This window comes from Notothenia coriiceps, unplaced genomic scaffold (genome assembly GCF_000735185.1).
Source record: "Notothenia coriiceps isolate Sejong01 unplaced genomic scaffold, NC01 NC01_scaffold00029304, whole genome shotgun sequence".
Classification (NCBI taxonomy): domain Eukaryota; kingdom Metazoa; phylum Chordata; class Actinopteri; order Perciformes; family Nototheniidae; genus Notothenia; species Notothenia coriiceps.
Window position 1 is genome coordinate 7,121 of NW_011362005.1, and position 13,028 is coordinate 20,148.

Here is a 13,028-nt window from a genome sequence, read left to right on the forward strand (position 1 = left end):
TGTATTTCTATTGATTCCACAACGAACAAAAACACAAATAAACAGCGTTTCACCCTGTTTTTGTGCACAAAAAATTACCTCTCGTGTACTTGACATCGAGATTTTGGGACTCTCTCTAACAGGGTGTCTAACCCGGAATTTCCCGGATTTCCCGGCCTTTTTAAAAAAACCCCCCCATTATCGGGACCACACTTTTTTTTGTTAACCGGCGTAATAGGGTACCCCTGGTTGGTTCCATAATGGAACCCCCCCCACAAAACTGACTTCCAAACAAATCCTTTCGGGGCTTTTGTCGGGAAGAAGGGACTTTTTTGAAGGGTCTCCTTAAGAAACCGGTTACCTTCGGTTTAAGAAAAAGGAAGGGCACCCGGGTCTTTTTTCCTTTTCCCCCCCTCGGGTAAGAAAAGGTTCTCGAGTTAGAGGGGACCCCCGGAGATAATGGGTGCTGGTGTGCCCTCTTAAAACCTCCCTAACAATATTTTCCCTTGTGATAGGAGGAGGGAATGGCGAAGGGGGGAACTTCCCTGGGTTGTTGTTTACCTCGGTATAAGAAAACCATACGGGACCTTTAAAGTTAAATTTTTTTATTTAAACCCCCCTTAAAATCATTTCCATCAACTTTTTTTTGGGGTTCCCTGGAGAAACATTTTCCTTTTTTTTTTTTTTGGGTGTCCCGGGTACCGGACCCTTCCGGGGTTTAACCGGGGTTTAGGACCTTTCAATTATTTTCCCTATTCTTTTTTTAAAAATATCCAAGTACAAATTTAAAGGGTAACCTTTCAACCAAAGAAAGTAATTTGTGCCATAATTATTATCCCGGAGTTGGTAAACAAAAAAGTAGAAGATGGAGGGGTGTGGTTTGGGACTTGTAATTATTATTTTCCCCCCGGGAAAAAATAAGAAACGGGGGGGGGGGGGAATAAAGAGGACGGGGAAGGTTAAAAGTACAAGGGTTCGGAAGGTTATTTAAGTCAAGTTAACACCCCAACCAAAGAAACCCGGATTTTCCCCCTTCGAAGGATTGAGGGGGCCCTTTTAAAAGGTCCAAACATATAGTTCACAGACCCAACCAAGGTGAATTTCCCAAGGGAGAAGGACGGGGGGCTTAAACCAAAAGGGTCCAACAAAAATTAAGGTTTCAACCCAAATAAAACCAACAAGATTGAATTTTTCCCTCAGTAGGACGGGACTTAAAGGGTTTCACCATATTTAATGGTCAATACATTCAAACAAGGAGGATAAAATTTTCAGGAGAGACCGGGACTACAAAGTCCAACCATATTAGGTCCAAAAATTTTTACCAATTCAAAAAAAACAAGCAAGGTGAAATTTTTCTTTCGAAGGACGGAAACTTTCCCAGTCCCCCAATATAAGGTTTCAAAAAATTCCCACACAGAGCATGGGAAAGAATTTTTCTTCAAAAAAGGGAGAAAGGACCGGGGGACTTTACCCAAAAATGCTCAACATATTTAGCAATAACAAATTCAAACAATGAAATTCCTAAGAGGAGGACCGGAAACCTTACCCAGGTCCCCAAACATTTAGTCCAAATACCAAAAAATCCAACAAAGATAATTTCTTCCAGGAAGGAGGGGGACCCGGACCTTTACAAGGTTTTCCAGTATTATAGTTTTCCATCACCACGGAGGATGAAAAATTTTCTCCAAGAGACCCGACTTTTACAGTCCCCCCACAAAATAGGTCAAACAAAAACGGGAATTGAAAATTTTCTTCCCCAGAAGGAAGACCGGACTAAAGGGGGGGGGGTCCCCACAATAATTAGTTAATACTCAACCAGGATGAAGAAAATTTCTCCAGGGGAGAAAGGACGGGACCGTTTTTTTACCTAGTCCCAAACAAAATATAGAAAAAAAATACATCAAAAAAAAAAGTGAAAAATTTCTCTTCCAAAGGGAGGGACGACTTTACCAAGTTCCCCAAAACAATTTATAGTCCCACAATTTGCACAGAAGGTGACACTTTTGTCCAAGGTTAACCGGCGGAATTACCAAGGGTTTTTTCCTAGGAATAAAAGAAGGTGGGATGACCGCCGACCCCGGTGAAACGGTGCGCGGGAAAGGTGAGGTACAGGCTTTTCCTTGGGTTCAAAGAACTGGGGGGTTGTTATCTGCCAATCAACCAAAATATGGGGGGTTTGTGGTGTATATTAATTTCTTTTTTATTTTTAATTTTTTTGTGTTGTGTTGTGTGGTTTGTTTTATATCTCTTGTGTTGGTTGTGTATTTTATTAGTCTCCTATTTTTATATATGTTACAAATATCATATTCTTTTCTCGCAATCCCGGTGTTAACTCTTCCCAATAACAATGTTTTAAAAATCAAATCTTTACTAGGGACCCTCAAAATAAGTTTTTCCCTGTTGGTTCTTGCCAAACCCCTATAAAAGTGAACCTCTTTGTGCTACCCATTAATAACAATTTTTTTTATAATAATCAACTCATAAATACGGTTTGTTTAAAATAGTGAATATGTTAAAGAAACTTGTGTCCGGGAAAGATTTCAACGGGTGAAAAATAATTATAAACACCAAAAGATAAAAAATATAAACTATTAAAATAATTAAAGTAAATTTTTTTTGGTTATTCCGAAACCCTAAAATATTATGCGGGAAAACCTTTGGGGGTTCCCTGTTCTTTAAAAACTTTTTTTTATCCTCCCCCCCCCCCTCGAAACCCCCTCTTTTGTTTTCCTTTTTTGTCCATTGTGTTTTGGTCCCCTTTTTTTTCCTAATTTGTTATCCCCGAACCTTACCGTTTGGTACAACTTAACCCCTCCTCTTTTCCAATTTGCTTTTTTCCCCCCCGGGTTTCGCCTTCCCTTTTGTTTTTTTTCCTAGACTCTCGTTTTAATTTTCCTTTTTCAACGTGAGGAAGGAGGAACTTCATGTTCCGTAGGAAAAAGGTATTTCAAAATTACCAAACTTAATTCCCAAAATTTCAAACGGTATTTAATTTGGAACCGGGGGGGATGGTTTTTACATGTAGGTGGTTTTCCCGGAAGGGGAATCTGGTTTTTTTCCGGTGATTCCCCCGACCAAATTTTACAAACCTTTAAACGGGGCCCTTGGTTTTTTTGCTATCGCGGTCTTTTTTTAGTATTAGACAAACCCGTTTTTTGTACCACAAATTGACTGAGTTGTGGCAATGTCCGTTCCCCCCCCATGAAAGGAAGGGGTGTATAATAATTGGGTAGAGAAATAATGGGGGAATAAAGTAATTTCTGGTCGGGCCCCATTTTAACCCTGAGCGGTTCTGTTTTTGCCCATTTTGTTTTTCCGGGGTTTTTGTCCTTTCGGGGATTTCACCCCTGGAACAAACCAAGCCCACACTTTAAATTGGCCAAATCCAAAATGCGGCCAGGTGGGAAAAACCAAAAGGAGGTTGGTATTTTTTTTTTTGAAACTGTAAGTGGTCAATTTTTTTGTTCCCGGGTTTCTTTTTTTTAACCCGAAGAGGGTTCAAGGAATTTTGGGTTTTTGGGGATTATTGGGTCCCCCGAAATTAGGTCTTTTTAACCAAATTTTTTTAACCCGGGAATTGAATAAGGATTCAAAGTTCCCCCTTTGAGAAGGGTACAGTGAAAACACGGGTGTTTCTTCAAAATGTTTCAGTTCACCTAAAACCGGGTGGTCCTCCAAGGTCGGAGGCCGTTGAACGCCCCCTTTTCAAAAGCTGGTGTGGGTTTGCTTTTTTGACCCCTCTTTTACTAATAACTTTTAAAAAACCACGTCGGTTCTTAGGGGAGGCTTTAGTTCTTTTTTTTAACTTACCTTTATACTTAAAAAAATCTCCTCCTCACTATTGAAGTTGTCCTTCTTTTGGTTTTAACCACAGTTTAATTGGGAGGTTATCCGGAGGTTTGAGAGCCAAATAGTCCCCAAAAACGACAGACCTTCCCCCCTTTCCCGGCCAAAGTGGCCATGGTGGTGAATGACCAGTCGGTCTGTCTCGGTGGGTCGTCAACTCCCCCCCCAAGGGTTCTCCCCCTTTCCTTTCTTTCTTTCCTGTGGTCCTATGGGGACCGGAATTGTGACCCCCCCCTTAGGTTATTGTCCTCCCTATTTTTCGGGTTGACCCCCCCGCTTGGCAGAATACCCACTTTGCTTCCGTCTCCTGGGGTGTTTGTAGTGAATAAGCTTTTTTTTTTTTTTTTGTTTTAAAAAACCCGCCTCCCCCCGAAAAATGATTGGCTTTGGGGTCGGGGGGGGGGGTCCGTGAAACCCCCCGTTTTAACCTTAAAAGTAAAATGCCCCCCTTATTCCCCATAAAAGTCCTTATTGGGGTTCTTTTTTTCCCCATTTAATTAAGGAATCAATGTATAATTTTTCCCAACTTTTAGGTCTAAAATGAAACAAAAATTGGTAAAAGGAATTTTGACAACGCTAAATGGTCGTCCCTCTTTAATTTTAAACAAGGGTTCTTTTTTTTTTTGTATAATCAAACCCGTTCCCCCCCCGGTGGGTTGGGGGGGGAAAAAATCATAACTCTTTTCCCGTGGGAAAAGTGTTTGTTCGCCAACTTCCCCCCGTGCTGGGAAATTGGGAGGACAAAGCCAAAACGGGGGTTTAACCATATAAATAAAATTGGGTATGGTTTTATAATACCCCAAGGTGACAACCAAAATCTGTGGAAAATATAAAGGTTTCCGGTCTGGATGGGGTTATGGACAAGGTTTATGTCACCCCCGGGTTAAGGGGTGGTCCTCGAGGGTTTAAAAAAAACCGCTCCTCTTTTTTCTTATCCCCTTTGTTTGGTTGGGCCTGGGTTACGGGGGTGTGATCCTCTTGACTCTAAATTTTCCTCGTCTTCCCCCTTCTCATTTATCATCCTGATTTATATGGTGCAGACCTATCCTAGAGCAGGGGTTCCCAAAGGTGGGGGTCGCGAGATGATTACAAAAGAAAAATAGGAAAAAAATAATAATAAAGAAATTTTATTAATTTTTTAATATATTTTTTAATTATTAATAATAACGTTTGCATAGATATTTTCAGGGGGTGGACTAGCCATCTGTATAATTTCCCCGCAACGAGGCTCCCCCCTTTGACAATCCACTAGCGCAGTGTTTCTCAAACTTTTTCATACCAAGGACACTTAACCAATAAAAAACACTCATGGACCACCTAACTCCACAAATATCCAAAACAATAGGCCTGCTTACCCATTCCAACAGTATATAACAAATTACAGCCTAATAATGACAGCTTAACCTTCTCTATATCGCCTCGTTCACACATTAAATCAACAATACAAATACAACTACAGATTGTATAAGCATTTAGTTCAAATGCGATTTAAAATCCTCTCAGGTTTTACACCTCTTATTATGAAATGTAGACTACATTTATTATGTAGTATTATTTTAAACACAAGTTTATGTCCGAGCCAACAGACTCACAGATTGTTGGCTACTGAGAGATATGCAAAATACACCGCATGTAGTACGACACAAACCTCCGCTGTGGATTTTCAAAACAAAATACAATAAAACTATGGTCGCAGGCCCAAGTTTAACTCTCTGAGGCCTGCATGGTCTGTCTACAAAACAAAAAGGAAAAAAACGTTTATGCAGCCCCAACAACAGCCTCTGATCATCAACAGACTTCATGCAATGCTTCATCAGATGCATATATTAGATAATAATCTCTATCTCACTCCTAACACATCTAAATCTACTTTCAGCATGGATACATGTTCATAAAATACATCCATTGTTTGTTCTATATGCTTCTTGAAATCCAAAAAAACACATCGTTTTTCTAGAACAGATTACAAATCGGCTGAAAATGGTACAAACAACCCGGCGGCAGACATACGTCTCTGGGCGGGCATTTGATTTACCAGGCTGGCCCCCCCCCCCCCGAAACTTACATTTCCCGGGAAATCTGAATTGTCATTTACGGCCATCAAGAAATATGCTTCCAGCTGAGCGTAAAACCTGCACAGACTTTCACTTTTCTCCACAAAAAATTGAAGTTGAGCAACCAGTCTTACCAACATTACCGTTGTTTGTATTTGGAATGAATCGTTATTTTTTTGGATGTTTTGACAAATGCACTTAAAATACTGAAACTTTGACTTTAATTAAATGTTAGTTGGAAGCAATAATATTACGTTTAAATAAAAAATATAACTTACTTAATATTATTGCTAATTCAGTTATGTGAAATCCGTTGACATAATACATTTGATTAAATTCAATGTTTCAGTTTTTTCAGTGTATACTACTATCTGTTTAATAGACAAGAGCCTATGTAATGTTTGAAGTGCTTTTTGATTGTTTTGTCTTTACCAGCCCATGGACTGCGGATGCTTTTGATCTAATAACTAAAACTGGCATACATCTTCTCTTTTTGTAGCTTTATGCATGGTTGTTGTTTAATAAAGACAATACATAATAACAATGTATGCCATTGCTTTTTGTTTCCCGTGTAGGCACCCTTTGTAGTTCCTATTCAACCAGAAGCTATCAGCTGACTGTCATGGACTCCATATTTGTTAGAAAAAGTCAGCGTGGGAATGGCTTCGGCCTCCAGATGCTGGAGGACTTCGTGCTCGGTTCCAAAGAGGACTGTCTGGGTCTGAGGTACCCGCTCACAAAACCCATGTATAAAGGTAAATTATGCACATTATGGATATGGACGATGTGACTCACAGACAGCTGTGTTTGTGCTAGTACAAACCCTTAACTACAATGCTCTTTGTTTGTAGTGTGTGAGAAGTACCTGTGCCAGTACCCAGAAGACACACATCTGCTGTGGGAGGTAGAGAGCATCGGGGCCCCCAACCAGAGGACCAACATCTCGAGCAGGATCCAGGCCATGGATCAAATCGGTAAGAAAGACCTTAAATCAGTATTTTTCAAACAATTCTATCATCCTGAAATGGAGTGGTGAAGTAATGAATCCTAAAACCCGGGAAATACTTTTACCACTTCTGGTTCCCTCGTCTCTTAGTCAGCTGTTTCTTTGAATGTGTTTGTGGTTAGAAGCCTGTAATAAGGTCTGTGGTTAACACAAGCTTATGAGATGTTTTGTCATAAAATGCATCAGTAAATACTCCACTGGTGAATGTCTGAAGCTTCTGTTTAAAAAACAACAACTGTTGCTATAGTTGACAAAAAAACTACTGAAAATTATCACGCTGACTAAAATCTGTCTTTAACTTAGCGGTAGTGATCCGCAGCCATGCAACTGTGATGTCGTTTGTTTATAGCATTGCGTTTTTTTTCATTTCTGCCAATTGCATTTACGCTTCACATAGTGGTGAAGATTCTCCTGCTGCCACAGAGCCTATTTTCTTAAAAATCCCATGGGGAAATCCCATTGCTTTTTGTTAAGGGATCCCTTGTGATGCCTAAAAAAATAAATGGTATAGTCAAATGATTTATTTGAAATCTGCAAAGCATACACTGAAAAACTATTGGAGCTTTTTAATGATTGTCTAAGGCTTGACGCACTGCCTGTCTACCTGTGTTTCCTGCAGTATCCAAGAGTCTGACGTTCACAGAGGAATCCCTGGTGATCACTGAAAAGGATGTGGTGATGGAGGCAATAAGCACTCAAATAAAAGAAGCTGAATCTATGGAATGCACAGTTGAAATTGTGGTACATAATTATTTTTTCCTTACAAATTGAAACAAATATTTTTGAGAAACAAAATAATTAAAGTAAAAATAATCGCTGTGATTTCAATTTGTAGGAGGAAGTGACCGTACTGAGCGCTACCAAAGGTGAGAATGCTAGCATTTTACATCTATGTTAAAAAAAAGTTTCCTTAGATTGTATATTAAAGGTTCTCAGGCCTTCTGAGCATTCATATAGCAGTAGACCACTAATTGTAGACACATACTTTTATTAGTCTCTGCACAGCGCTCATATAGCCGCTACCAATGATCAGGTTCCCACTCGTGCTGTTAGCATTGCTAGCTCCATTAGCTGCTAGCCACCCGCCATGTTGAGAGCCATTTGGAGGCAATCCCTTAAAGTAACAGTAGATAGCCTTTAATGCATGTATTTTTCAATACATTAATGAAGATTGTACCAATTGTTTCAGTTTCTGAGGCGGAGGTGCCCCTTACAGCCCGGGGAAGAAGCAGTGGCTCCAAACGAAGGAAGATGGTTGAAAAAATTGCAGAGGATAAGTCCGAAAAAATAATCAGGTGTGTGAAATAAACCAGGATACTCCTGGAAAAGGCATGAATGCAAATAAGAGAATTGGGAAATTCAATTGTAAATGCTTGTAATATGATGTCTCCATTTCAAATGGCTGTAAATCTAATGAATCTCATCAGAACGTACAACTCAGAGGAAGGCAAGAAAAAAAGGTCAACAAGAAATCCTTTATTCCATCAGCTGTGACCATCCTTTTAAAACACCCACTAAGTCACTTTAAGAGGACATTTATTTTGTGTAATGTGTGTGAACAGTTTTTTGTGCTGTGTATGGTGAGCAGAGGTCACGTTAACCGAATATTTTCCGTCTGACGGATTTCTTTTAACAATGACGGAAACATTTGTGCGCGCTCCCGCGAGGTGCAGTGGGCATGCAAAACACGGCGCTAACAGTTCACAAGCGTGCTCTCTCCCCCCCCGGTCAGAGTTGTGTAAAGGCCGACGGAAATGTTACGATCCTGTCCGTCAAAATGACGGGCAGCGAAAAAGTCTAGCGCAACCTCTGGTGGTGAGTGTTATGAATCTAAAGTTCATTATCTGTCATGACAGCTTTGTGGCAAGTTATCTTGTCAGAGCCACATTTGGAGTGGTTATAACACTAAGCTTGTTTTTATGTTATGCTTGAAATGAACACGTGCCATCTAACATCTTTTAGAATTGAGGATATCGAAGCAGAAACCCCCAGAGAGGAGCACGTTGCTGAATCTCTCCAGACTGAGGTGAGTATATGCAAACTCTCATCTGCCTACATGACCAGTACAGAAACTCGTTTGGTTTAATTTACTATGTTTATTTTTTAGGATGTGATCAGTGTTGTGCCTGAAGAACAAGGACAGGATGTAGTTGATACAGAAGCAACTATATTGGACCAACCAGACGGAGGCGATGCCCCCCAGGATCTGAATACCTGCTCTCATGACTCTCAGATAGCTGTTGAGAATGTGGCATCGGGAATCGAGGAAGATACTGCAGTGCTGCCGCTCTGTGAAGACATTTCATTGGTACCCAAGGAAGCAGAAACTCTGCACAGCGTGGAACGGGCAGCAATAGTTGAACAGCAAGTGGTCAGTTCATCAACACATGCAGCAGCAGAGAACGGTGAAGCTGAAGAAACAAGAGGAGCCGTTGTAAAGGCCAAAAAAGCTGCGCAGAGTAAAACCCCCAGACGCAAATCTACCCGTCACAGCAAGCAGGAGGAGGAGGAGGAGGAGGCGAAGGAGGGACCTGCAGCCCAGGAAGGACGGATCTCTCTGAGAGGAAGAACTGTAGTGAGCACACCCAGAACCACACGGAAATACACACGACGCAGCCAGAGAGTAAGGGAGGAGGTCGATGGAGTTTCTACACCTGAAGCTGTCACTGAGGGAGAAGCACAGGAGGAAAAGACCTCCGTAAAAGAGGATGTGGTTGTGGTGGAAGAACTGGCCGAAGACAAGCTGGAAGAAAATGAAGAGGAGACAGAGAAACAGCAGGAAGAACTGGAGCTTACAGCAGAGACCGCAGCAACACAGGATCACGAGGAGGAAAAGGTTACGGATGAATGTGAGAAAAAACAAACGGGTGATGAGGCGTCACAAAATAAACCAGATGTCTCTGTTGTACAGAAGAGAGCTCTGAGAGGCAGATATAAAGTCGCTACCAAACAAAGCCAAGATCACCAGCAGGTAGAAGAAGAAGAGGAAGCAGACAAAACAGAAGGAGAGGTATCAACCGAGAAAAAGACTGTATCGGTAGAAGAAACTGTTCCAAAGGCAGAGGAAGTTGCTCCTTCTACTGAGGTGAAGGTGGAGGAGGGCAAGGAGGTGCAGGTAGAGGAAGAGACTACAGAACCAGAGGAAGAGGCAGTCTGTGACACTGCTGTGGCAGAGGACGTGACACAAGAGCCTGACACAGCTGCTGCTGCTGCTGCTGCTTCAGAGACAGTCACACCTGAGGAGGCTCCTAGAGAGACTGGAGAGCCTCAGGAGAAGGACATCAGCTCTGAAATCCCCAAGCTCCAGAAAGCCACTGTGATCTTGGTGGACATAAAAACAACGAGCCATCATCTGAGTGCGAAGGAGGCAGATGAAGCAGTGGATGGAGAGGCTGCTGCTCCAGAAGAGCAACACGAAGAGGAGGGTGGAGGGAAGCAGGAACACATTTCAGAGGGATCTGCAGAGACTGACGAGAAGCAAGAGCTTGAAGACAATTCTGAAAAAGCAGAAGAAAAACAATCTGCCATTGTGGCAGAGAAAGAAATGGTTATTGAAACAAGAGAAGAAAAGTCAGCAGAGGAAAGTGAAGGCCAGCAGCAGCAGGAGGAGGAGGAGGAGGAGGAGGACACCATGGGGGAGGATAGTGGTGAACAGAAGGTGGAGGAAGCAGAAACAGACCCTGCTGAGGAGGAGCAGCGTGAGGCGGAGGAAGCAGTCACAGCTCCAGAGGAGTCTGCAGATACAGACATCTGTGCAGAAAGAGAGGAAGACGTCCCAGCAGGAGACCACGCTAAAGAGAGTCTTCCACCAGCGGAGGAAGGTGATGAGCCAATGAGCCTGGAAGAGGAAGAAACACCAGTTGTAGTGACCAGAGCTCTGAGAAACAGAACCAAAACAAGCGCAGCTACACCAAGACACACAACAAGAAGCAGGAAGGAAGTGGATGCAGAAAACAGTGAGGAAGAGGAAGAACCGGCAGTGACCACATGGACACTGAAACGTGGGAGGGAAGCTATCTCTGACACACCCAAGTGCAAGTCTAGAAGAAGCCGTAAACACGTCCAAGAAGAAGAGGAAAGTGTGGAGGAAGCAGAAGCAACAAAGGAAGACGTTAAACACGAAGCTCCCTCTGAAGGAGAGGAACGTTTGGAGCCAAAGGAAGGTGTCGAGAAGGCAGCTGCAGAAAAGAGTACTGATGGAAATAATGAAGAAGAAGCAGCAGGGCTCCGATCAACAGAGGAGCCACCAACAGAAGAGGACAAGGAGGAAGCCTCAGAAGCTGATGCTGAGAATCCTTTGGTACAAGAAGGAGAGCCTGACCTTGCTGCTGATTCGGCTGTGCTCGCAGCTACTGAACAAGAGGCTTCAGTGGAGGAGCAACCTGGTGAGGAAACTGCCCCCCAGCTTCCTGATCTCCAAGAGACACTGCTGGATGACGCCCAGGAAGAAACATCAGCAACGCTTCAGGAGAATGCTCCTGAGCCGGAGGTGGTGAAGGTGGAAGAGGAGAAAGGGGAAGCAGTGACAGCACAAGCTACAGAAGAGGGTGAACGTTCTAATGAAGTGGACCAGGAAGCTACAGTCATCGAAAGCAGAACAAGGAGAAGTAGTAGGAAGCAAGCGGCCGAAGCCACGCCAAGAACCGGAGCAGCGAGAAGCAGACAGAAAAAGGGGGATGGAGAAAAGGAGGCAGCTTTTGAAACCCAGGAGGAGGAACCGGCTGTTCAAGTCAGGGTTCTGAGGAGAGGAAGGAAGAAGAGTATCCCTTTTGCACAGACAAGAACAAAAAGCCCCAAGAAACCTGAAGAAGAAAAAGAAGAAGAGGGGGGAGATGTTGCAGAGGAAGAGGGGAAAGGGACAGAGGTAGAGAAAGAGAAGGTGAGGGGAGAGGTAAAGGGAGAGGAAGAAAAGCGGGAAGAGGTTTCTGCAGCAGGAGATGAAGAGTCAGAGAACGCAGAACAGGCGGTTGATGAGGAGCAGGGGGGGGGAGGGGAGGAAAGGGATGAACCTGTCCCAGAGGAAGAGCAGGCAGGCGAGGACACAGAGGCTGCAGAAGAAGCTGTCCCAACACCGGAGACAGTGGAGGAGGAACAGCCAACCTCCACATCTGAAGGAGCAGTGAGTGCCCAGGAGACCATGGAGACAGCAGAGGACGACAAGGCCAAAGGTGCGAGGTCTGAGGAGGAGGAAGCAGCAGGAGACACACCTACTGTAGAACAACAAGATGACGAGGAAGAGGAAGAGGTAGCTGGAGGAGAAAGCGCAGAAGAAGAAGAACCACAAGTAGCAACAAGAGTTCTGAGAGGTGGAAGGAAGTCTGCTGCAGCGAGACGTTCCTCCAAGAGAGCCCGCACACAGCGGCAGACAGAGGAAGGAGCTCCTGAAGAGACAGAAGCAGAGGAAACGGAAGCTGTGCCGCAGGAAGCTGCAGACACAGAGGTCAGCACAGACGAGAAAATCGAGGAAGAGGATGGAGAGGAAGCTGCAGCTCAGGAAGAACTTACAGAGGTAGAGAAGGGAAAAGAAGAACCTGTGGCAGAGCAAGAGACGGTTGGAGAGGAGGAGTGTGCTTCTGTTGAAGAAACAGCTGCAGACAGGCTGAATGCTCGACAACAAGATGACGAGGAAGAGGAAGAGGTAGCTGGAGGAGAAAGCGCACAAGAAGAAGAACCAGTTATAGAAACAAGAGTTCTGAGGAAGGGAAGGAAGTCTGCTGCTGCAGCACCTAGCCGTACATCCAGAAGAGCCCAACACCAGAAAGAGGAAGAAGCTCCTGCACCTGAAGACACGCAAGCAGAGGAAGAGGAGGAAGCAGAGGAAGAAGAGGCACAGCAGGAAGAGGAGGGAGCAGCAGTGCCTGGAGAAGACAGTGAGGAGGCTGAGGAAGAGGAGACAAACACAGCTGAGGAAGAGGAGAGCACAGTCATTGAAGGATCTGCTGCAGAGGCTCTAAGTGAAGATGAATCTGGGAAGGAAGAGGAAGAAGCAGAAAGAGCTCTCAGGAGAAAAGTGGAAACACCTCCTTCATCCTCTCCAAAATCCAAAAGACAGAAAGACAAAGAAGTAGAGGACTCGCCGCGGAGATCCGTACGGAAGAGGCCAAGAGTGGACTACAGTGAGAACGATGAGGGGGGGGGGGCGG

The 13,028-nt window shown here is 43.7% G+C and overlaps 1 protein-coding gene across 1 annotated transcript in view; it reads left to right on the forward strand.

The window, feature by feature from the left end:
* The window catches only part of LOC104958770 (trichohyalin-like), a gene marked incomplete at its 3' end in the record, with an annotated part of 18,348 nt that extends 5,333 nt beyond the window's left edge, over positions 1-13,015 (forward strand). The window contains exons 3-9 of the mRNA XM_010786571.1: positions 6,455-6,634; positions 6,731-6,853; positions 7,505-7,626; positions 7,721-7,751; positions 8,075-8,180; positions 8,848-8,911; positions 8,993-13,015. Coding sequence (XP_010784873.1) covers positions 6,455-6,634; positions 6,731-6,853; positions 7,505-7,626; positions 7,721-7,751; positions 8,075-8,180; positions 8,848-8,911; positions 8,993-13,015 — 4,649 coding nt within the window. The remainder of the gene's footprint in view (positions 1-6,454; positions 6,635-6,730; positions 6,854-7,504; positions 7,627-7,720; positions 7,752-8,074; positions 8,181-8,847; positions 8,912-8,992) is intronic.
* Between the last annotated feature and the right edge of the window lie 13 nt (positions 13,016-13,028).